The 25,432-nt window shown below is 49.0% G+C and overlaps 1 protein-coding gene across 1 annotated transcript; it reads left to right on the top strand.

The window, feature by feature from the left end:
- The first annotated feature begins 1,754 nt into the window (after nt 1-1,754).
- On the top strand, nt 1,755-24,269 carry NAPA (NSF attachment protein alpha). Its single transcript, XM_037884367.2, has 11 exons — nt 1,755-2,074; nt 9,222-9,301; nt 9,950-10,066; nt 14,871-14,917; nt 15,554-15,631; nt 18,686-18,741; nt 19,667-19,751; nt 20,079-20,183; nt 20,508-20,576; nt 21,755-21,805; nt 22,563-24,269. The coding sequence occupies exons 1-11, from the start codon at nt 1,977-1,979 to the stop codon at nt 22,662-22,664; spliced, it is 888 nt and encodes a 295-aa protein (XP_037740295.1). The 5' UTR covers nt 1,755-1,976; the 3' UTR covers nt 22,665-24,269.
- Nucleotides 24,270-25,432: the final 1,163 nt, after the last annotated feature.

The raw sequence follows: 25,432 nt of genomic DNA on the forward strand, positions 1-25,432 counted from the left end.
TGAGCATGTGACTTGCAACTCTGGGCATGGAGTGTGTCTGTCCTAGTAAAGCTTTGCCATACCAGAGGATTGAGATGTACAGTTCTTTCAATCTCCTAAAATATTTGTAACAGAAGTGGTGGCGTTGGAATAAACTCAGGCAAAAAATATTTAATCTAGGTATCCATTTGCAAAGGAGTAATCCCAGAATATTATTTGGTCTAATTTATCCAAGCATTTGGAAAGGAGCAACCCTAGCATGGAACAGAATAGAATCTATCCTGTCCTACTCTATCCATTTGCAAAGCATCAGCCCCAGATTTTCATTGTTACCAACCTGAAAAAAATTGTAAGAGGGAGATTTTGAAAAGGGAACAGACAAGTGATCAGACAGCACTATCCATTCACTGAAGTCCTTTTGTCCCAACCCTCCCACTTCCCGGCTCCCTTTGGTACTTTCTGGCACTCTTAGTTTAGTACCTACATTCCCTCACATACACTATATATAGATATGTTGCATAGGTGATCTGCATAACCATATATGCCCCCGCACAAAAATACAAATTATATGTGTATCTGTCTAGGTGCAAGAGGGAATAAAGGTATTTAGATGTGTGTATGCCTATATTGGGGGGGGGGTGTCTTTCTCTCTTTTAGGGTCCCTCCCTCTGCATGAGAATCTAAGGCTCTTTAGAGTGACCTCTGTAGGGGATTCTCTGCATAGAAACCTAAGGATATCTCAAGCTATATGTGGACTGTTATAAGAGCTTCTCTTCATGGAAGCCTAAGGTTATCTGTTTAACATGTTCATAAATGATCTGGAAAAAGGGATAAACAGTGAGGTGGCAAAATTTTCAGATGATGCAAAACTATTCAAGATAACTAAGTCCCAAGCAGACTGCAAAGAGCTACAAAAGGATCTGTCAAAACTGGGTGACTGGGCAACAAAGTGGCAGATGAAATTCAGTGTTGATAAGTGCAAAGTAATGCACATTGGAAAACATAATCCCAACTACACATATAAAATGATGGGGTCTAAATTAGCTGTTACCACTCAAGAAAGAGATCTTGAAGTCTTTGTGGATAGTTCTCTGAAAATATCCACTCAATGTGCAGCAGCAGTCAAAAAAAGCGAACAGGATGTTGGGAATCATTAAAAAAGGTATAGATCATAAGACAGAAAATATCATGTTGCCTCTATATAAATCCATGGTACACCCACGTCTTGAACTCTGCGTGCAGATGTGGTCACCCCATCTCAAAAAAGATAGATTGGAATGGAAAAAGGTTCAGAAAAGGACAATAAAAATGATTGGGGTATGGAACAGCTGCAGTATGAGGAGAGATTAATAAGATTGGGACTTTTCAGCTTGGAAAAGAGATGACTAAGGGGGGATAGGCTAGAGGTCTATAAAATTATGACTGGTGTGGAGAAAGTAAAGAAGGAAGGGTGATTTACTCCTCACAACACAAGAACTAGGGGACACCCAATGAAATTAATAGGCAGCAGGTTTAAAACAAACCAAAGGAAGTGTATTTCCACACACAGCACAGTCAACCTGTGGAACTCCTTGCCAGAGGATGCTGTGAAGGCCAAGACTTTTACAGGGTTGAAAAAAGAGCTAGCTAAATACATGGAGGCTAGGTCCATCAATGGCTCGGAGCCAGGATGGGCGGGGACGGGGTCCCGAGCCTGTGTCTGCCAGAAGCTGGGCATGGGCGACAGGGGCTGGATCACCGGGTGACTCCCTGGTCTGTTCATTCCCTCTGGGGCTCTCCAGGGGCCTTCCCAGAGGGGCGGCAGCCGCCCGGGTCACGTGACCGGGCGAGCGGGTCACGTGGCACGGGAGCCTTGCGGCGGGCGGGGCGTTCGCCCCGTCACGTGACAAGAGGGCGGGCGTCAGGCTCTCCTCTCACGTGACGGGGCGCGGCGCTCGCGGCAGCTGAGGCGGCTTCTTCTCCTCCCCGCTGACCCCCCCTCTCCCGCCGCCGCCGCCATGGACCCGGCCGGGAAGGAGAAGGAAGCGCTGCAGCTCCTGGCCGAGGCCGACAGGAAGGTCCGCGGCTCCCAGTCCTTCTTCGCGGGGCTCTTCGGGTGAGTCCGCCGGCTGGGGGGGCCCTGTGAGGGGAGGGCGAGTCCCGGGGGGGAGGGCGAGTCTCGGGGGGGGGCAAGTCTCGGGGGCGACCTGTGGGGGGGGGGGGCGACATCTGTGAGGTGCGCGGGGCGGGGGGGGGGAGGGCGAGTCTCGGGGGCGGGGGGGGGCCTGTGAGGGGCGGGGGGGCGGTGTCCTGCAGTGGGTGCTGCTGGGAAGGGAGGGGTAGCTGGTGGGGGCTCTGTGAGGGGAGGGCGAGTCTCGGGGGGGGCGACCTGTGAGGGCCGCGGGGGGGGGCGGGAGGGCGAGTCTCGGGGGGGGCGACCTGTGAGGGCCGCGGGGGGGGCGGGAGGGCGAGTCTCGGGGGGGGCGACCTGTGAGGGCCGCGGGGGGGGGCGGGAGGGCGAGTCTCGGGGGGGGCGACCTGTGAGGGCCGCGGGGGGGGGCGGGAGGGCGAGTCTCGGGGGGGGCGACCTGTGAGGGCCGCGGGGGGGGCGGGAGGGCGAGTCTCGGGGGGGGCGACCTGTGAGGGCCGCGGGGGGGGGCGGGAGGGCGAGTCTTGGGGGCGGGGGGGCGGTGTCCTGCAGTGGGTGCTGCTGGGAAGGGAGGGGTAGCTGGCGGGGGCTCTGTGCTTGGGGTTTCTGGGGCAGGCTGGTGAAGGGGGCTGGGCTGCAGGGGGTGTCCCAAACAGCCTCCGTGACCCCAGAACTAGGAGCCTCCCCCTTTAGAATCCCTGCAGAGGCAACTCCCTTCCTCCTAGGGTCTCTGCTGGGGGTGGGGGGGATGGCGCTGGTCTCTAAGGGGAGAGCAGGGGGAGTGTTTCTCCTGCCCCCCCCAGCCAAGTTCCCCCCCCAGCCCCAGGCTTGCAGTGCTCTAGTGCCAGCCCACCCTGACCTGTTGAGTTAGGGGCAGGGGCGAGTCAGAGTTCCCAGCCTGGATTTGTCCCCACAGCTCCCCTCTACTCCTAGGAGGACCGAGCCTGTTCTGGTGAAACTGGGACCAGTAATGTATCAAGGTGGGTGGGGGCGGGCAGAAGGAATTGGAGGGTGCAGGCATGAGCCTCGTCTACACAGTGGCTTCTGTCTGGCTACCTCTGGTGATGACCTGTACTTGGTATCTGGGTGTTTTCCCTAGTGTAGACAATCCACTAGGGGAGTGACTCAGAACAATCAAATGTTGCTAAACTTGGACGACACGCCAGGCTAGCACAGTAGCAGGTTGCGGGCCGGATGGAGTGTGTGGCTGCAGAAGCTGAAGACAGGGCCAGAAAAGACCGCAAGGCCTGGTCTAAACACATAGTTGCACCAGTTTAAGTACTTGGACTGGAAGCTGTTTGGGGCAGGGACTGTCCTTTTGTTCTGTGTTTGTAGAGCACCTAGCACCAGGAGGTCCTGGTCCATGGTTGAGGCTCCACTGAAATAAAGTGATGTGATGTTGAACTGATGCAACTTTGTATGTGGATGCTCCTCAAGTGGTTTATGCCTGGCTTAGATTGGTTTAGCTTGCATTGGTAAGTGTTATCAGTTTAGACAGGCTGTACTAGTTCTAAAGTAATGACCCCTGCATGGATACTTTAAATGACTGTCTTTTAACTGCTTTATGTTCAATAGATGCGATGTGCATGTATAGATGTAACACTATGCGGAGTGTGCAGTATAGGTACGCTTGGCAGAACTTGGTGTTTGTTATTTTATAATGTTGGCTGATAATTTTCAAGTATTCTTTTGAATGTAATCAATTTAAATTTCATAGTTGCAGGAAATTGGGGGGGCAGACTAATCATTTAATGACGGTATATTCGAAAAACTAAAGCTTTGTAAACCTTAAACCACAAATTGTCAACATCACATGTCAAACTATCCAAATTAAATATCCTTAAATCAAACTCTAATATATTCTCAAGCAGCACTTTTCTTTCTTTGCCTATCTGCAAATTTCAGTTATTGATGGAAATATTTTTTTCATCAGTTTGCATCATCTCAAATCCTTCTTAGATCCCTCTCTGCCCAATCTGTGGAGGATAGGAGTCTGTTACAGCTCCAGCCGGGGAAGCTTGGTGCTCTAGCTCAAGCTGTCGCAGCTCACTCTTTTAGCTCTGGAGGTTTTGTTCAGTCCCCTGTGTCTGCCAAGATGGTGGTTGTGACTTAGGCCTGGTGTATACCTAAAACTTAGGTTGACCAATCTGCATCAGTCAGGGATGTGAAAAATTCACACCTTGAGAGATGTAGTTAAGCCACTCTAAGCTCTGGTATAGATGCCACTAGGTGGACAGACGAATTCTTCTGATGGGGTAGATTTGCTACCCTAATAGAAAACCCTCTCCTGTTGCTGTAAAAGTGTCTACACTAGTGTTGCTGCAGCTCTGCTGCTTTAGTGCTTGTAGTGTAGACGTACCCTCTGACTGGCCTTAAGATCCTCTGTAAATGAAGTGAAGTGCATGTTGTTAGGAGAGTACTCAGTGGCTTACCACGACTTGAGGAAGAGGTAATGGCTGACCGATTTAGGGGTGACAGTGAGCGTCAAATTAGATATGAGCTTGAAATGTGCTAGAGTTGCCAAAGAAAAGGCTGATGCAGATTTTGAGGCTGTGTGCTGCAGAGCCAGCATGTCACTAGAGAAAGGTATGTGATAATTCTTCCCCCCCCTCCCCCCCATGTGACTCCATAGCTGGGATGTTATGTTCAGTTCTGGGACATAGGTGACTGACTGGAAGGGAGGTCTGAGGAGAACAGCAATAATCAAATGGTCAGGAGGAACTGGATTTGGAGGGAAGGATTAGGTCTGTGTCGTTTGGCAAAACAACCTCGAACTAAGGGGTGTCATGTCTCTAAATGAGGGAAATTTAATGTGATACGCAGGCAATGGGTAGGACTGATAAAAAAAAAAAAAGAAGGGGGAAATAAAGGATAAGTTGCAGGGAAAACTTGCTGGCAATGAGATCCCTTACTGCAGAAATACTTCTGCTTGGGAGTCTAGAAACTGGACTGGATGCTAGAGATGTTCTGTAGGGAAGAATCCTGCATTGTTTTCCCCAGGCAGATAGGAATGGCTGAGAGCTGTGTGTGTGAGACAGTGGAGTGGCCAGACGCTGCACGTGGCTAAATCATGTGTGGTGATGCGGAGGGGGGTTTAAAATGCAGTCCCATCTGGGGGAGATGGGGTTAGTTGGAAGCTAGCACAGCTAGTGGCTTTAATCCTGTGCCCTATGGGAGAGATCAGTTTGCCTCTGCAGCTTGTCCTAGCTGCGTATCTGAATGTGCTGCAGGCTGGGTTCTCAGCTGAAGCAGCAGCTGCCAGAGGGGTAGGGCTTGGGGAGGGCATACAAGAGCAAATGACAAGCTTCTTGTGACTCAAGGCACATTGTTTTCTCTCATCTGGGCCACTAGATTCCCAAGGTCTCCAGAGCAGGGAGCTGCAATAGATAATGATTTTTTAACCAGCACAAATAAAAGTGGGGGGCGGGGAGGAAGCTGGCAGGCTGGCTATCCAGAGGAGGGAGGAGGTGGCTGATATCAAGTATATGATTCTTAATAATAATATAGGAAATGGAAAACTCCAAAAGAGGCTGTTAAATTATGCCTCCTAAAATTCTTTGCCTGTAACAAGTGAGAATGCAGCACATTGTGCCGGCTAAATCTAACGTTCAAAGACAATATGTCCTGGTTCTAGGAACCTGGATTTCGTACTGGCATGTGACACAGTAATACTGTTGTGTGCAGCTCTTCTCTTACAAAATGTATACTCAAAAAGCAGTTTAGAGTAGCAGAACAGGGAAGAGACACTGAGATAGAGACAAGTTTTTGCTGAGTGTGTATATACACGCACTTACATATACAAAGCTTTTATTTTTAAGAGACACAGTTGAAGATAAAGTTGAAGGGGGACTTAAAAAACAAACCAAAGAATCTAGGCAGGCAAGCCCTGTTAAAAGTCACTGGGATTTGTGTTTCTGAATCTTAGGTGGCTTTAAAAATCTATCCCCTGAAAACCCTTTAGGACATTTTTAACAACTAAAATTCCCTAGTGATGTTTTTAGTGTGCATCATAAATTATATGCTTTCAACTCATGTTAAACAAGTCATTGGTACATAACATCAGATACCATTGTGCTAAATGCTAATTGGCATTTGGTGGTTACGGTAGCTTGTCTGCAAACAAGGTGTACTTCCCCAAAATCTCACTACTTACAAATACATATTGCTCAGATTTAACTTGTCTGCTTGCCATTAGTCAAATGCTTAAAACTTGCTTCTGTAAATAAAACATGGAAGCTGATCCAGACTCACTCATGCTGTTGGTTGGGAACCTCAGTCTAAATTTTGCTTTTCTCTGTAGAGCTTTGTAGCAGTCTCCTTTAATGACATAACTAGCAATGCTGATTCTCTTATTGGATGCTGGACGCTATCTGTCAGTATAGTTTGTGTGCCTCTTTAATTACTTCTCCTTACAAGGACTCTGTGAAATAGGGAAGGATTGCTATCCCTGTTTTACAGGTTGAAGCAGAGGCCCAGGTAGATGATCACCCAATAATTCTTTTTCATAGCTGGGAATGGAACCCAGGTCTCCAGAGTTAAAGTCCAGTGCCTTAACCACAAGGTCACCCTTCCTCTCTAAACCGTATCAGTTCTCTGTCAAGGTCTTCACGCTCTAGTACTAGTTGGAGGCTCCAACCTCAAAGAGGGTATGGAGGGTAAAACCTTGTACATTGAAATATTTAATGAGAATATTCTTTGTCTAGCACTGATCTAAAACATTGGAATTCCTTGTGACAGAGGTACATTTGATACGGCTGAAACCTTCACCAGCCTTGCACTTCCATAGCTGCTTTTCAGCTCAAAGGATCCCAAAGCACCTTACAAACTGTACATGCAGCACTGCTGCAAGGCAGACACCTGTGCATAGCATCGGGGAATAACTTGATGAAGGAGACCAGGACACACAATGAACCATTGCCACCATCCCCTGCACCAGGTGGCCTGACTTCTTAAGGGCCCACTTAGAGAGAGTCAACGCAATTTGTCCAGTTCTTTATCGAGCTAGGCAGGATAGAGGGCCCAACTGACTGCTGGGATTGAAACGTTTGGTTTCAGGGGAGTAAACATGAGCTAGGCTCACTGCACACCTTTGCAGTGGTAGTGGACTACCTTTGTGTTTTCCAAAGAGTGAACTCCTCAGATATTGTGAAAAATCTCATTTCCAGGTTAGTAGGTTTAGCTAAGTTGGTAATTAGCTTGTTAGTTGCTTTCCTGTTTTTGCTAGGAACCATGGGCCAGATTCTCCACTGCCCTTAACACCTGTGTTAAGTGAGCGTAATACAATCCCATTCTGGTGTAATACCAGTGTAGTACACTCACCATTTCTTTGGTATAAATGAACACACAGGGCAATGGGAAATTGGGCTGCCTGTGTTCAGTTAATGAGTTCCATGGCAACCATGTAGCCTTTAGCTTTGGCCCCTTTTTGGAAACTGATTCGGGATTTAAGGATAACTTTGTCCCTCAAGCTGATCCAAACTACTGGAAACGCTTGCTGGCTCTGACCAGCAGTTTGGCAAGGTCTGTCTCTGCCATATGCAAGCAATTTTCAAATGGAAATGAAACTCCGGTCTTTGGGGGAGACATGGGAATGCTTGCTTGTAATGTAAAAGCAGAGTGTTTATTGCAAACAAAAGCACACTGGTCGAAGCCAGCTGCCAATCTGTATCCCAGGATATAAATTGTCTGTAAGATAAAGTTGAAATACTTCTGCAGAATATTTGTCCTAGCCACACATTTGGGTAGAGAGGAGCTGGGATATGGGGTAACTGGGTCCTATTCCAGCTCAGCCCGTCTCACTATGATGTTAGACGAAACTTTCTCTGTTTCTGCCACCTTTAAAATGGGTGACACTTGCATAGCATACAGGGATTTTGAGTCCCTGAGACTCTCTGGTGAGAAGGACAATAGAAATATGCCTTTATTTCTCTGTTCGCTAGATGTGCCAGCAAACAGCTCCCTGCTACCAGTATCGCGGTCTCTTGCTACCTCTAATTTTGCAGAGCTGTGAACGGGGGAGAAATGCAGCATAAACTCTTTGATCTTCCAATTTTAAAAAAACAACAAACGCACTGACATGATGCAGCTTGGATTGTCAGTCACCTCATGTCCAGGGTGGTTAGTCAGAATCAATAACTTCAATAGGTGGACGTGTTCATTAGCAAAACTAACAGCAGCTGGGGGGACTGTGCCTGCTTGCTGCAATGCCTGAATATAGAATGATTTATCTTAGCAGGCTAACTCTGCCCCAGCTTCGTAACTTCCCCTCTGAGGTTAACGGGCAGACTGAAAGTCGCTTCTTGATCTTGGCTGGCATCGTGTCTGCCGCGGCAGTTGGCAGCTGAACCCCCCCCTGCACTTGGGAATGTGCTATTTCTAGGATCCACGCAGCTGGTTTAAGATCTATGGTTGTTCATCAGTGGCTTTTATGGCTGTCCCACACTAACATCTGTTTTGCTAGATTAACAGCAGAAAACAGATATGGGAGGAGGGCTGAATTGATGTCTTCATTCAAGACACATGTTTTTCCTTTCCTCCCCCACTAGCTGAGCCCTCTGAATCATTGACCCCGTTTTACTTGGTGTAAACGACACTGCTTCCATGGGGTATCTGTCTCACTTACTCTCAGCTCTTATAGTCTTTGGAGAACAGTCTGGCAAGGTGGCCCATTGAACACTTGGAATATCACATGTGTGCATGGTACTCTGCAAAGCTTTCAGGTGGTCTCTGGAATTGCTCCAGGGCTTGCTTCTCACTGACCCTCTAGCAAAAGGGTTCTGGAGTTTTTTGGGGCTTTTAGTGACTGGTCTCCGAGAAGCCTTCCTGTCCGTGGGGGGAGTCTAGCATTCTTGGCTGCAGGAATGAGTTGGTGGAGTTCAGAGGCAGGAAGGCGTGAGGGGTAACTCTCCTGAATTGGCACCCTGGGGAGGTAGGGGCTCCTTTGGCCAACATTCTAGCCAGTGTCCATGGAGAAGCCGCTGTCTGTAGGGCAGGGGACCTTCTGCTACCGAGAGGGAAAACGTTCCCTGGACTGGAGTTTCCAGTGACGTGAGCGGAGGACTGGGGCTTTCCAGCATGATGAGTTTATGTGGTGTCTGGTTGGTTGGTTTTTCAGGGGCTCCTCCAGGATAGAAGAAGCATGTGATATCTACGCCCGAGCAGCAAACATGTTCAAAATGGTCAAGAACTGGAGTGGTATGTACGCCTGCTCCAATGCTGCTGTCTCTGTTAACCATTCCGTTCTGGGCGGGCTTGGGGAGGGGTAGGGTCCCCCAGCAGGACAGAGCAGTAATGCTGAGTTTGTGCCACTAGCCTGCGGCAGCACGAGCAGCAAAGTCCATCATTTCGGTGTGGTGTCGGTGAGGGACCGTGCTGCATCAGTGGCTTGATCTCTGGGAGATCCGAGTACTCGGAACGCCTGCTGAAGGCAGTGGGTTCTGCAAGGGATCAGCAACTCTGACAATCAGGCCCAAGGCTTGCTAGGTCTCACCTGGCATGAGAACAAGCCCCATGGCCTCTTCCATGGGAAAGGGCTCTCTAAGCAGCACCTTGCTGATTGCCTCCCCTCGGTTTTCCCTGTGAACTGGGGGGCAGCTGTAAGAGGCAGCTGCTGCTGCTACTAAACTGGGATTCCCTGGAGCTTGAGTATGAAGTGCCTAAGCACGGCAACATGTCCCCTCTGTGCGGGCAAAGACCATTGTGCAACTCCACCTTCACGTTGAGTTCCTTAGCTCGCTATCTGGCGCACTCTGGAAAAAGGAAGCTGTGCCTGTGAAATGACCCTCCCGGGCATCTTGGGAATGGCTGGGATTGTGCTCCTCACCCTCCTGGTTTCTCTTCCAGCTGCGGGGAATGCCTTCTGCCAGGCAGCACAGCTCCACCTGCAGCTGCAGAGCAAGCATGACGCGGCCACCAACTTCGTGGATGCTGGCAATGCCTTCAAGAAAGCTGACCCTCAAGGTAAGGTATCAGCACTGTTGCTCCCCTCTTCTGCTTTCCAGGTGCTGAGGATTAGGTTCTGCTGTGGCTCTGGTGGAAGAGCTGGGAGTCAGGACACCTGGGTTCTATTCCTGGCATGGGGAGAGGGATGAGATACAGTGGGTTAGAGCAGGGGGGCTGGGAATCAGGACTCCTCCTGGGTTCTTTTTGAAGCTCTGCCACAGACTGGCAGGCTGTGAGTCTGCTAGGACTGAGTAACTCCACCTGGGTCTGTTCTTGTACAATGGTGAGGATTCACTAACTCCATAAAATGCACTGATTAACTGGGACTATATAAAATGGATGTTTAGCTGGATTCATGTACTGTACTTGCACACCACCTTCCAGCCATAGGTATATCATGGCCAATAGATCCCTATGAAGAGGGGTGAAGAAAGACTTCAGACCCCTTTGTGGAAACGTTCTTTTTCTGATTTGCACCCTTAACCACCAAAAGTTGATCAATGCACTTTCCTGCGTGAAAGTAAAGAAGGAAGTGTTTATTTACTCCTCATAACACAAGAACTAGGGGTTACCCAGTGAAATTAATAGGCAGCAGGTTTAAAACAAGCAGAAGGTAGCATTTCTTTACCCAGAACACAGTCAACTGTGGAACTCCTTGCCAGAGGATGTTGTGAAGGCCAAGACCATTACAGGGTTCAAAGAAGAACTAGATAAGTCCATGGACAATAGGTCCATCAATGGCTGTTAGCCAAGATGGGCAGGGATGGTGTCCCTAGCCTCCGTTTGCCAGAAGCTGGGAATAGGCAACAGGGGATGGATCACTTGATGATTCCCTGTTCTGTTCATTCCCTCTGGGGCACCTGGCATTGGCTGCTGTCGGAAGACAGGATACTGGGTTAGATGGACCTTTGGTCTGACCCAGCATGGACTTTATGTGGCTTGCAGCCCGAGGGAGTAAACCCCACTGGCCAGCCTGCCTGTCAAGTTACACATTGAGATTCCTAGTTCAGTGGAAATCCTTGTGCAACCTGAAGAGCCTGTCTGTCGTGTTGTGCTGCTGTTCTAAGAGAACCACCCTGGTCACAATCCATGTGAGGGGGGTGTGTGTGTGAGAGAGAGAGAATTGCATCGCGCTCGGATAAACCCATTACTAGAATATTGCAGTAGCTTCCAGGTATACTACTCCCGCTGCCCTGACTCTTGAGTGCTTGGTGGGGGCTTTCTCTGAAGCTGCAGATGTGACTGTTAACTGGGCAGCTGGAATATTGTGCTGGAGTGAATGTTCTGCAGTGCTGACTGCTGCAATTTCCACTCTCTGATGTGGATTAGTGGGTTAGGATGCAGCAGGCATACCACCCTGCTCAGTAGGGGACCTCGATAAAATCTGACCTACCATCTGGGAGCATGCCTCCTTTCACAGATGGCAAAGTCACACTGGTTGTGACCCTAACCAGCAAAGACAGGAAGCCTAGGACTCAATTCTGTGTGGAGCTTCTTGATAAGGTTAACCAGCCACAAAAGAGATAACAGCAAGGAGTGCAGCTGAAAATGAGGTAGCTTGGGCAGCCCACAGAGATGTGCTGTGTGTGGCCATGCAGAAAAGTGTAAAGTCTCCTAATTAAGCTTCTAAGAGACTGCTCTGTACAAATGTTCCCTGTGCAGCAGAGAACTGAATGAGTTCTTAGAACTAACTATTCTTTACATCTTTCTGCTGACGAAGGGCAGATAGCCTGCCAGCAGTTCTGTGGGAGCAGACCCTTGTGGACTCCTCATGACATCAGTGGGGCTCTCTGCAGGCCTCTCCAGAGCAGTTACCAGTGTGTGCTGACTGTGTCCCTCTACTTGTAGTGCCCAGCACAAGAGGGATTCTACTCGAAGTTGCATGCTTTGAGGGTGATAACTTACACCATGGTTATCTGAGCTGGGGTTTTGCACATGCAGTTAGATCTGCTTGGGTGGTGATTTTGGAGAAAAGATAATGAAGTAACCTGAGGAGATGACAAATTTAATCCTCTAGGGGATTTGCCTAATCTTTTGGAGATTTAGGTTCTGATTATCCAGCCACGCCGCTCTCCGCAGCGCGGCCAGTGTTTGTTCTCCAGAGTAATTTTTGCAAGGGGGGGGGGGGGGGGGGGGGGGGAGGTGGTATCTGGGCATGGTGGGCAGAGAGATCTTAGCCAGTTCCAGTGGGGCTCGTGGTATTTTTCCCTCTCATCAGTAGGATTATTTTTTTGCCTCTCTGCTAAATCCCATTACTCGGGCAGAGCGCCCTTAAGAAGACATGAGCTCTGTTTGTCTAAGGATATCTTATACCAGGCAAAAGGACAATTTTGCACATGTAACTAGTGTACCAATTCTTGCAACTGTAGTTCCTTGTCCACCAGCAGGAACACAAGAGCAGGAGCATGCCCTCTACTCTGATGCTCAGAGCATCAACATCCCCAACCTGTAGCAGGACCTTGAGGTTAGTATCATGGCATTTTTGCTGTGAGCTGACTGGACAGGCAGAGCAAGTCTGGCCTGCCTTTAGAAGGGAGAGAGCCTGGTTATGTGGCTCTGGTGCAGCTGTGTTTTCTTTCCAAAGAACCTGGCTGTAAACCCTGGGCATTAGAGGTTTCAGTAACTGGACATGCAGGCAAACCCAATTAAAGGAAAAAAATCCCCAAATCTACCAGCCCAAATTCCCCTCTTAATCCCTGGCTTTGTGGGACAGCACTGGGGGCCTGGCTGGACGTAGCTCGGGGAAGAAACCAGGGCAGCTGCGATTTCTTCCTTGTGATACAGTTTCCAAGTTATGGAGGGGGGAAGAGAGCCCCTTAATCAATGTACAGGATGGAAATGTGTCTGGCAGGCTTAAATGGCCTTGGGTACTGGTACCAGGTGCCAGAGCTCACAGCACTGAGGAAATATTTTCATAACTTGAAGGCCAGAAGGGACTGTTATGACATGCAGAAGATCAGACCAGACTAACCCAGGCCAGAGAGGCTCACCCAGTGATTCCTATGTCCAGCCCAATATGTGGAACTTGTTGTTCTCCCTTTTAAATGCTTGTGGATGGAACCTGACCTGATTTATTGATAAATACCCCCATTCATGTCCCATGTTACTCCCAGTCTCTATTCCTTCCCCCCCAACCTGCATTAGCTTTCCAGGCCCCTTGGACTAAATGCAATCTAAGATTCAGCAGGTGCAACACCTATTGGCTTAAAGAAAAGGAGTACTTGTGGCACCTTAGAGACTAACAAATTTATTTGAGCATAAGCTTCGTGAGCTACAACTCACTTCATCATCGGATGCATGCATCCGTATGCATCCGATGAAGTGAGCTGTAGCTCACGAAAGCTTATGCTCAAATAAATTTGTTAGTCTCTAAGGTGCCACAAGTACTCCTTTTCTTTTTGCGAATACAGACTAACACGGCTGCTACTCTGAAACCTATTGGTTTAGAGGCAGCTGCACCTGCTTATCCTAGGGCTGGTTTTTAGCCATTCTGCTTCCTGCTAGGGAGCAATGTGAGTGGCATTTGGGAACAGTAGGAAAAATTTGCCTGTCAGAGCTCGGCGTTTATATGCTGAAAAAACAGCCTCCCACATCTTTCTGGGGAATGCTGGTGAGAGAAATTCCTCTTGTAATAGAGCAAAATGTAGTAGTCAAGGGAGCCATCTTGTGATGCTCACCGCACTGCGAGGTATTTACCCAGAGCAGGCTGGTGGCCTTGTCTTTGGAAGCCGTGTGTCATAGTTCATATGAGCTCCTGGCAGATCTTTTTGGCTGGAAGATCCTGTCTGAAGAGCAGGGAATTCCCTCTGCTTTATTTCAAGTGAACTCTGAACTTTAGATCCTAGACTTGCAGGGGTCACCGCTGATTTAGCTGAAATTGGTGAGGCTTTGTGGAAATGTTAGGGGTTCGCTTGCATGGAGACAGTTGAAGGATCAGGGCCATAAAGTCTTATGGAGGCACCTTGTTTTATTTTAGTGATTGTACTGGTGAGCTTTGCATGTGACTGTCCTTAACCTTGAACAAAGCTCGTCGTTTAGGGCAAATAAACTAAGTCTTTTCACGGTTGTGGAGCAGCAGCATGGTCTGGAGGAGAGGGCACTGCGCTGAGTGTCCAGCTATGTCAGCTCTGCTCCTGGCTCTGCCGCTGACCTGCTGTGGGACCTTTGGTCAGTCACTTCCACCTCCCACTTGCCCTTTTGTTGTGTCTTGTCCCTTTAGACTGAGCCCTTCAGGGCAGGGACTGTCTCATGAAGTGTCTGAGCCCAAGGGGCCTGGAAGTGCTACAGTGTTGTAAATGTTACGGGTACAACGCGCACAAGCTCCTAAAGCTTAAGCTGTTGGCTTCCTTGCAGGCAGCGTCTGGTCGATGACCGCAATACTGCAGGATTCTTGTGTGCTTAGTAATATCTACCATCCTAGCCAAGTCAGTGGCAGTTTCCTGGTCCCCTCACTCATTGCTGTGTTGTGCTCTGGCCCCTGAGACTTTCTTTTGCTGGATTGGTCTGGACAACGCTGCATGAGACATTGGGGCACAGGGGGTCAAATAACACCACTAGAGAGGGAATCTTCATCAATTCATTAGCTCCTCTGCAGGCCCCTTCTAGCTATGGTACCACCTCTTGCCTGTTCTCAGTTCCCTGGAGGTTTGCAGCCTCAGCAGCTTTTGAGTGGCTATTGATCTCTGTGGAGGGGTTGTGCTAGAAACAAACACCTGGTTTTCATCATTTTTAGGCAGGTCAGAAGAGTTACTGAATGGCTTTATTTCTCCAAGCGCCTATGCTAAAAAAAGGTTTTTGTTCTTTGTTTTTCTTTTTTAAACAGAGGCCATTAACTGTTTGATCAGAGCTATTGAGATCTACACAGACATGGTAAGTCTGTCCCGCCATGTCTGCGGACCAAACTACAGAACTTTTTTTGCTTCTGGGCTGCTGCAGCAGGGAGGGTGATCCAGTAGCTGGTGCTCTTCCCTGGGCTCTCAACCCTGTAGTGCTGTGCTGCTGGAAGTGCTGTCAGCCGGATCAGACGTCCGCTCAAGGCCCTGACTACTTGTGGTCCCTAAAGGTACCACAAAACTTCTTGGAAGAGTCAGTGATTCAGCCACTGTGTTCTTGGCCAAGTTGAGGCAGAAGCAAAGGGTGCCTCTGCCTGACAGCCTAGCACTTGGGTACAGCAGTGAATGGGCACCCTAGATATAATTCAGCCTGTGTACTGACCTGTGTGTGGATCAAATTGAGCAGGGTGGCCTGCTGCAGTTTTGCCAGCTGAATGAAGCCAGTATTGGACTCAAAAGAAGGGTTTGTAGCGACTTCAGAATTGGCTGCCATGTCAGGTGTGTTTATACCCACTGTGGTGCAATTCAGAGAACTCCAGTGTGGAATTATCATACACACCCTTGCAGTTCGCCAGTGCATCCTCCCCACTGCAAGTGTAATGCAAGCGAAAAGACACAGGAGCTGACACTGTTCAGTCGGTGGACGTGCGTTAATTTCCCCCTCCTCTTCCAGGGCCGATTCACCATCGCCGCCAAGCATCACATATCGATAGCGGAGATCTATGAGACAGAGCTGGTGGATATAGAAAAGGTAAGTCCTGAGGATGCTGGGGGAGAGGAGGGAATCTGTCTACCTTGTAGCTCTCTTATCTAGAAATAGATTAAATGCAAACCGTCTCCTGTGATTGGCCTGATGTTGTTGCTGTGTCTGGGGTGTGCAGCCTTGCGAGGACTTGAGCTTAATCCTGCATTTGAATCCTGTTAGACACACTCATGGCTAATGAGAACACCCACTGTTAGAGTAACTTCTTGGTAATTAGGGATATAAATCCCCTTGCAGGGCTTTTGTAGCAGGTTGCTACAATTGTTCATTATGGTTTTTTTGCTCCTTCCTCTGAAGCTGTTGGTACCAGTCAATATCAGAAGTGTGAGATTGTGGGTGGATGCCAATGGCTTGGTAGCCGAGGGGTATGGGTCTTGCCTTGGTTGTTCATAGGTCCTGAGGTCAAACCCAGGTGGAGCTCTGGCAACTGGTGATGCATTTTGAGGTCATATTAGATGGTCCCAGCTGGCCTTAAGTTGGATCTGGTAGGGCCAGGTTCTCTATTGTCCTGCACCTTGTGGTCACTCTCACCAGTGCAACATGGGTGGAAAACACTTCAGCCAATCAGAATGGCAGCACTCCATGCCTGTGTAAATGACTGTGCAAGTTGCTGGGCAGTGGAGAATTGAGTCTCATAAGCCTCCCCTTGGGCAGGACACAGTTACCATGTTTATAAACAGAAGCAAAACTAAAAATTCGCCAGCTGGAACAAATAGCAGGCGCTTGGAATGCAGATGCTGTCAAAGAACTAGCAAAAAATCTCTGCAGACACTTGGCGTGGCTTGTGTTGCAATTGATTAAAGGTTAACGCATGTGGCTCACATGGGTGTCTGAGAACCAAAGGAGCAGTCAATGCCAGTTGTATGCCCCTAGGATCACTGCTCCTGTTTTGTGGGAATAGATGATTCACCAAATGCTCTCCAGGAGAAATAACTTTCTTCCTTGTGAGGGAGAACATCTGCTGCTGCCTCTGGGATTCTGTAGGGCTGCCCACACACAAACTCGGCGCTGTGTAAATTAGACCCGTGTAAACAGTTATTTTGGCTTTTTTCAGTTTAGCTTAAACCTGTTCCACTTTGATTTAAGCGAAACCAAAATACCCTTGGTGTCAAGGGAATGAGTGTCTAGATGGCCTTTGGCACTGGTTTAAATTGCTCCATAAGTTAAACTGGCGCAACTTTGACAAAACCGGTGTGACAGGTTCGATCACAGAGATCCCCTTGTGACCGTCACCTGATGTGCTGAAATTACCTCTGAACCCATTTTCCCTGCTAGCTTGGGACTCCAGAACCGTGCTTTGTTGAGCCAGACACACCAGCTTGCTGCAACACAGACCCAGGGTCTGGGCCACACCCCCAAAGCTGCAGACTTAACTGAAAACAGCTCAGCAGGTTACCTGCCTCCAGCACCCAGTTCCTCAATGGGATCCAAACAACAAATAAATCCGTTTTACTCCATATAAAGCTTATACAGGGTAAACTCATAAAGTGTCCGCCCTCTATAACACTGATAGAGATGCATAGCTGTTGGCTCCCCCAGGTATTAATCACTTACTCTGGGTTCATTAATAAACAAAAGTGATTTTATTAAATACAAAAAGTAAGATTTAAGTGGTTTCAAGTAATAACAGATAGAACAAAGTAAGTCACCAAGCAAAATAAAGCAGAAACACGCAAGTCTAAGCCTAATACATTAAGAAACTGATTACAGGTAATATCTCACCCTCAGAGATGTTCCCATAAGCTTCTTTTACAGACTAGACTCCTTCCTAGTCTTGGCTCAATCCTTTCCCCTGGTACAGTCCTTGTTAGTTCTAGCAGACATCTCAGGTGGTAAGCAGGGGCTTTCTCATGACTGGCAGCCCCCTTTGTCCTGCTCCACCCCCTTTTATAGCTTTAGCACAAGGTGGGGATCTTTTGTCTGTGCTTGACCCCCCCACCCCTCCTTCTAAATGGAAAAGTACAAGATTTTAAGATGGATTTCAGTATCAGATGGCATGGTCACATGTCCCTGAGACACCTCATTCTTCATTACCCAGGGGCTGGCCCACACATACATAGGAATGCTTGCAGGTAAATAAACCCATTCACAGTTCATTGATTCTGAAGCACAGTTAATATGTTTACATCAGTAATACAAGTTTATATCTTTTTTCCAACTCCAGACATAGAAATAATACATTCAAACATAGGATGAACACTCAGTAGATTACAAGCTTTCTAATGATACCATACAAGGGGTATTTAGCATAAAGCATATTCCAGTTATCATATTCATAAGCATATTTCCATAAAGCATATGGAGTGCAACATCACAACCAAGCTGGGGGGGTATCTTGTAAAATTCTACTTGGGAGCTGATGGAAAGAAAATCCACAGTGCCGGGACTGTCTCGGGGGTGGTGGGCTGTGGTCCCCTGGCAGTCTCACAGTACCGACTCAGAGAAAGCTACAAACCAGTTTACTATGCCTAATGGATCTAGGTCAGACAAGATGAGGAAGGATGGCCTTGTGGTTAAGGCACTGAATGGGGACTGGAGAGACCTGGGGTCAGTTCCTGCCTCCACCAGTCTTTCTGCATGCTATGCCCTTGGTCTGTTAATCTTTGGGCCTCTGGTCCCCATTTGTGTGTGTGCAGGGGTGATGACCATTTTTGTGGTCTGTTTAAATTGTGTAATCTCTCTCGGGCAGGGACTCTGTGTGTTCATGCAGTGCCTGTCTTGGTTGGGGCCGCCACTGCAGGAGTGCTTGAGGATGGAAGTTCTAGGCTCTAGTGAGGCTCCAGCCACAGGCTCCCTCTGAACCTGGACTCCATTGCTGGGTGGTGATCAACACCGCTCAGCTCAGCTCCTGCATTCTGGAGCTTGGCTCGCAGATGGCAGCGCTGCTGGCTGAAGGCGTGGGTGGATTTTGTGTGTAGGATTCTCTCCGCAGTTCTGGCGTGTGGTGCTGTCCTCGGGAGGTGGTGGTCTGGTCTCTCAATTCTGCTAGTGCCGCCAGTGAACTGCCTGGGGAGCTCTCACAGTGTGTTGCGTTCTTTCTAGGCGATAGCCCATTATGAGCAAGCTGCTGATTACTACAAAGGGGAAGAATCCAACAGGTAAATCAATTGCTGCTTTGCCTCCTCCTGCTGTAGAACATGGCTGAGCAGCATAGCAGCCATGCATTAATGCCTGTGCTCTGTAGGCATACGGGTGGCCATGCCAGCACAGCTCCCCTAAGGGGGTATTGTAACCGTCCATCCAGCCCAAATAAGGGGTAGCATGTAGCTATGCCAGCCCAGGAGCTGGTTGGGACTGGTCACAATCCTGTCTCTTTCCCCTTGCTCTGCTTGCATCACCCCTTCACTGGTGCGGCTTGCCAGCTCATGCATGATGGCAGTAGAGCTAAGGCTCTTCCCGCCTCTCTGGGAGGGTGAGCAGTAGCCCAGCGAGAACTGCTGTCCTGCTGCACAGGCTCTGGCATTGCAGATCACTCACATGGGAGGAAAAGTGGGTTCCTTGTGCCTCCTTGCTTCCCCGCTCTGGTGCACAGCTGGGTTTGTGGCTGAGCCTTTAGGAAGGACTTGAGTGGTGTCTGCATCATACCCTTTACAGCGACAATCACCACAGTCATTTCCCCTCTCTTTAGTGGCATAATGATACTGAGAAAACTCTTATGCACCTGGGCCCAGTGGCAGATCAACAGAACACGCCTAAAGGGGCTGCTTGATCCTGTGTAGTCAGCCTGTGGGCTGGACCCTCCACCACAGTTCACTGGTGTAGAAAGCTCTTCTTCGTAACAGTAACAAGGCATGTGCTAAAGCCGGGATCCTGGGGTCTCCTGCTGCTTGGGGGGCAAAAAAGCAAACTGCATTTGTGTGGTTGGTTGAGTGTATCTGAGACAGTGCCATCTTTCACTTAACGCTAAGCGCTCTTCCCTCGGAAAGGGAGCATACTTCACGATCCTCACAAATGGCCCCCAGGAAGCGCAGCCTTCGGGACGACACCATCAGCCTGTTTCTTGCCTTTTTTGTTTCTTTGCAGCTCTGCCAACAAATGTTTACTGAAAGTGGCCACTTATGCAGCCCAGCTGGAGCAGTACCAGAAAGCCATCGAGATCTACGAGCAGGTCTGGGACTCTTAATTGTGTTTAAAGAGCAGGTGTGTTTGCTGTGTCATCCCACAAGAGACCCCTCGTGGTGTCTCCCTTCCTTTCCCTTTCCTGGGGAGACTCTGTGGGTCTGCGGAGATCCAATTGCCACCTCACCTTTGGATCCCTGCGGTGGCAGGGCTGGGTGTGTTTGAGGCAGCGGGTGTGTACAGGAAGCTAGCCGCGCCTGTCCTAATGTAGAGGACAAGGATTCATATGGGGTGTCCCCCTGCTCCCTGTACATCCTGGACAGGCACTCAAATATTTGTCCCTCAGTAGGAATCTGATCACTTTGGTGCCTTGCAGGTGGGCACTAATGCGATGGACAGTCCCCTGCTGAAGTACAGCGCTAAGGAGTATTTCTTCAAGGCGGCCCTCTGCCACTTCTGCATTGACATGCTCAACGCAAAGGTTGGTCTGGTGCTACAGAGCTGCCGCTGTGCTACCGAGTGGGGCGCGAGGCTGGGGGCCGAAGGGCCTGCTCCCGAAAACGGGAAAACACCCCTCTCACCAGCACCTCATTGGTCCGTTTAAACGCCTCAAGCAAGGGTAGCCCATAGAGGGGCCTGCAATGAAGCTGGCGTGGGGAAGCTCCGTTGCTACTGGAGTGACCTGTGAAAACCCATCAAAGCCCTGTCCCAAGGAACCTCCAGTCTAAGCAGTCTAGTTCCCCTGCTCCCTTTGTGAGCGGTCACTCGAGCCGCAGGCTGGGCTCTCACTCCTCTGTCTTTCCAGCTGGCCATACAGAAATACGAAGAGATGTTTCCAGCCTTCTCGGACTCCAGGGAGTGCAAACTGGTTAAAGTGAGTGACTCCTCCTTATTGTCCCTGCACTGCCTGGTGGCTCAGACCTTAGAATCTCTGGTGCATTTGCGCATGGGTCTCCCCCCTCCTTCCCCAGTACAGAAGCAGAGTATTGTGCCGTGGGAGAGGAACCCGTATGAGAGATGGCCGGATGGGGAAGTTTAAAATCAAACTCTCTGCAAATCTAGAGTGAAATTACTCCTCCACTAACATTCACAGGACTCTTCTAATGGTCTAAGGCAGGGGTCTTCCACCTTTTTTTTTTTTGAGGGCGCCCCCAGCATTCTGTAAAAACTCCACATCCCACTTGTGCCACAACTGTTTTTCTGCATATAAAAGCCAGGGCCAGTGTTAGGGGGTAGCAAGCAGGGCAATTGCTCGGGGCCCAATGCCACGGGGGGCCCTGCAAAGCCAAGTTGCTCAGGCTTTGGCATTCTGCCCTGGGCCCCAGTGAGTTTAATGCTAGCGCTGCTTGGCAGACTGTCTGTCTGAAACCTGCTCATGGCCCCTCAGGGGGCCCTGGACCCCTGGTTGGGAGCTGCTGATCTGAGGAGCATGTGGTGCTCTTCTATTGGGCCAGTCATTTAGAATCCCTAGCTCTCTATTCCAGCTGTCCAATACCAAAATCCATTCCTGCCTTTAGCAAGGTGAGGAGCCATCCTGCTCTATTCGTGACCCCTGTGAGAACCCATCACCTGATTATGAAGCCAGTGTGCAGGAAGCCTGTTGAATTGCCGTGTTGCTAAGTGACAACGAAGTAGGAGGGTACCCGTGCCCCAGATGGATTGTGAAAGGCCCCTGGACTAGTTCTCTTTCCCTGTGGGCTGGCTATTCCAGAACTGGGATTTTTGCAGAGTGAGTACTGGGCTGGTGTGAATTGCTAGGGCAGCTCCTACCCTCCTACAGACAGTGCTCTAAAACTGTTGCTTTAATCAACTATTGTTGTGCTTAAAATAAAATGCCAGATCCAATCCTGATACACAGGCCAACTGTTCAGTTGGAGCTGCCTGTCAGTTGGATTTTCCCGTTAAAAAGGCTGGCTTAGCTACAGAGTCTCTGCTTGCACCTGTGACCTAGCTTAAGCATCAGAGGTGCAGCAGGTTACTGGGAGTTCCTGCCATGTGTGGAAATTAGTTCAGATTTGTGCTGATCCTTATTCCTCTTTCTCCCCCTCTCAGAAGCTGCTGGAAGCTCATGAAGAACAGAACATCGACAGCTACACTGACTCTGTAAGTGCAGTGGGGAGGGAAGCGTCTAATGCAGCTCAGCACTGAAGAGAGACTGGTGTGAAGTGTCTGCTTGGGAAGCGAGTGTAGCAATTGCAAACGTGGGTGTGAGGAGTCCTTGTCAGAAACAAGAAGGCTCAGCGTGCCTTGTGTGATCACTGTGCTAGCCAGTCCTGGGGTTGGTAGTGGATTGCTCACTCCAGGGTGTTCTCAAGGACTTAGTCCCATCTTGCCGTAAATTACCAGGCAGTAGGGCTCCTGTCCCTTCCTTGGTACAGACTAATGGATTGGGCAGATATTCTGCCTAACTTCTCTGTAGGGCTGTTACTAATTTGCTCTTTCCCCTCCACCCGCCCGGGAAGCCTTGACTTCCTTGTCCAGGCTTCTGTTCTGTGCCAGCACAGTTTGCAGCTCATGTTGGCTTCATCAGGTGTCTTAGGAGCATGGCATTTCTGCAGATCAGCCCACAACAAGCTACATGTGGGTTTACTTTTGGGGGTGGGGGATAAGGAGGGGAAATTTAAATTTTCAGAACACGAGTTGGGTTAAAAACATGGAACCTAGAAACATTAAGGACTAAGGAGAACATGGGGAAGAGAAGCTGGGTTTTACCATGAGTAAATTTTTCTTGTACAAATCCCAGGCTCCAAAGTGTATCGAGTGCAATGGCCGGTTTCCTGCTCCATAGTGCTAACTAGCCTCCAGGTGAATACAGCCATGTGGTATGTCACTCATTCTGATTCTCTCCCTGACCTTCCAGGTAAAGGAGTATGATACCATCTCACGGCTGGACCAGTGGCTCACCACCATGCTCCTCCGTATCAAGAAAACCATCCAGGGCGAAGAGGAGGACCTACGTTAAACCCCATCCCTTCCTTCCCTGTCACCGTCAACTCTTTCCTCCACGGAAGTCTGCATGGATATCTTTGGGGTGGGGAGGGTAGGGCCTGGAGGAGAAGGATTCAGACTTCAGTGACTTATTATCCCTTGTCTCATAACCCTTTTGCCCCACAACCCAAAGAGCATAACTTCATTTAACAAAGACAGGGTGTGTGGCTGTAACCACCTGCCTCAGCTGCTCTAGAGATGTCTTGAAGTGACATAGCTCGTTCCCCCTGGGCCAAACAGATGAATTCCTGGTCCGCAGAGCTTCCCAACCTGCCTGCAGGCTCCTGTCCAGGTGTGATGGTCTAATGCCCTTCCCCATCCCTCTTGTTCCCTCTTCAGGTATTTAATTGTATGACAATTATTCTGTATGATTAAGATCTTAAACCTGCTTTCGCCCTGACTCACTTCACGCTGGTTTCAGAAGACAGCACAAACTCAGTTTGCCTCCTAATTCCTGCTGTTTAGAACAGATCCTTTCTCACTGCCCCAGACTGTCAGATGGAGCAGTTCTTGCCCATCCCAGGCAGGGATTTCAGACTCAGTACCAGCAGGAATGGGGATGGGGAGAGCCTCTCCCTCAGCCCTTAACTTCTTCCCCTCCCTAGCCTGTGATCGCATCCCCGTAGGGGCTCAGAAGCCTGAGTTTTGAGTATCTCCAGCAAGCCCAGAACCCTGCTTTAGGCTGGGAGATTTCAGGTGCAGTGACTTTCCCCCATGGCCTGAGCTGGGAGAACAGATTCTGCTACTCTCCGCTCTCTCCTAGCCCCCAGAGAGCTGGAGAATGTGGCAAGCACAAGCTGGCACTTCCTATCTCCTGCTTATTTCAGTGAAGAACTGTACAACCCTTGTCTAACATCTTGGCAGCAAATACTTCCCAGGGCACCCTCTCAATCCCCAGAGCTCTGCAAGGAGCTGACAGGAAGTGTCACTTCGCTCTGTATCACAGTTATCTCCTTTCCCGTTTCTCATTGTCAGCTGAACATACTAGCTTGAGAAATAACCCCATTTCTTCCCCCTGCCCACAGGGCTGCAGTGCTGCTCTATGGCCAGCTGTTAAGGGGCGTCAGACACTGTGTCATTCGCGTGCAGCTGAAAGAGGCGAGAGCTGAACTGGACAGTCATTCCCACACCGCGTGGGTAGCCAAAAATATTCTGTGCTTCTGGTATATTAATCTTCGCAAACCCTTCTGTGGTGACTGTTTAATTTAATCCCATCTCAGATTAGGCAGTAGAAGACTCTACAGCGTGGGTGAATTCTGTACGCAGCAGGCCACTTGCTGCGGTGGGCATGGCACTTGGTTGGAAGGGGATGTTACTCCCATTCAGTATTGTGTGTGTACAGTATGTGTTGCCATAAAGGTTTTTATTTCGAGGTTATTCTCTCTTGGTTTTGAAACCTAACCCAAGCGGGGTGGGGCCGGGGCAGCTCAGGGTTCACCCTGCAGTAATCCCCACTTCTGTATTGTTTGCTGAAAGAAACAGGAAGTCTTGCTGCATGCTTTAATGTCAACAGAAAGCGACTCTTGCTGAGTGTAGTGAAAAATTGCACAAGAAAAATAAAAACTTTGCATGAGCAGAAGCAGATTTGTTTCTAACTGTGACCCTGCAGCTAAATTCACACCGCTTCACTGAGCGCAACTGTGGGCATGCATGTCCCATCCTCCCTGCACCACTTTCTCTCCCTCTTGTTGCAACTGCATTTTCCCATTACCTTGCAATCCCTTTAAATGGTGATTCTATTCTGAACACTGGCTATGGAGCGAACAAAAAAAACCCCCACCTTCATTTGCCAGATCTTCCCCCTGTGTGTTCAGGTGTCTGCTCGGTTCAGTCCTGTTATCCTCCCAAAAAAAAAAAAAACCATGAGAACTATTCTACATTGAGTCACTGTTTGTAACACTGGATTTGACGGGGAAAGAAGTGGTTTTGCTGATTTCCAGCCTTACCCCCTGAACCCTCTCAAACATTTTCTTGACAAGTCGGAATTAAGTATTCTGCAGTTAGAATTTAGTTAGTTCAGTTGACACGTTGAGAGCTAGGGTAGATTCCACATCCGTCTGGACTCTGTGGGGCTATTTTTCACCTTGGGCATGGAATCCTTACAAAATCACCCTGTTAGCAGTTCAGCTGTTTAGCCATTCATCCATCAGCACATATGGTAGATGTGAATTAATGAACAGCTGAGATTTACCTTTTTTTTTTTTTTCTAAGCTGATGCTTTTGTTGATCTAATGACTCCATGCTGCTCTCCTTGTGCTGATATTTTCTGTCCTTGGACCACATTCTGTCTTAACCTATTAAAGAGTTCCAGCTGTTCATTAACAAGCCTGTCTCCTCAGAAGCTAGAGGTATGGTCCCTCACTTGGCAGTTTGGTTCATTAGTACATTGGAGCAGCTGCAACGATTGGTCAAGTCTTGACATAAACAAGCACAAGCGGTCAGCTGGAGTAAACTGGTACAGCTCCAGGGTCACCGTCCGAGAACTGGCCATACTGCAGCCACATTTTTAACAGGCCCAAGAAATCCTGAGTGTAGAATGGGACTCTTCCTCCTCCTGCAGCCCAAGTTACAGTGACTAAACAGCAGCGATTTCTGTTCGGTGGAGGTGGATAAATGTGCTGCTATGATAGAGGGTCCCTATCTTCAAACAAGGTTTAGTAGTGACAAAATCCACCTCTGCTCCTACAGTATGGAAAAAGCTAGTGCTAATTTTTACAAAACTTTCCCAGGCAGAATCTATGA

The sequence above is a fragment of the Chelonia mydas genome, chromosome 23, assembly GCF_015237465.2.
Source record: "Chelonia mydas isolate rCheMyd1 chromosome 23, rCheMyd1.pri.v2, whole genome shotgun sequence".
NCBI lineage: Eukaryota > Metazoa > Chordata > Testudines > Cheloniidae > Chelonia > Chelonia mydas.

What these genes read in the sequence shown, in the direction of transcription:
- NAPA (XM_037884367.2), top strand. Translation starts at nt 1,977, where the DNA reads ATGGACCCGGCCGGGAAGGAGAAGGAAGCGCTGCAGCTCCTGGCCGAG. An exon ending in TTCTTCGCGGGGCTCTTCGG is followed by an intron (nt 2,075 to 9,221) that starts GTGAGTCCGCCG and finishes TTGGTTTTTCAG; the next exon opens with GGGCTCCTCCAGGATAGAAG. An exon ending in TTGACATGCTCAACGCAAAG is followed by an intron (nt 20,184 to 20,507) that starts GTTGGTCTGGTG and finishes CTGTCTTTCCAG; the next exon opens with CTGGCCATACAGAAATACGA.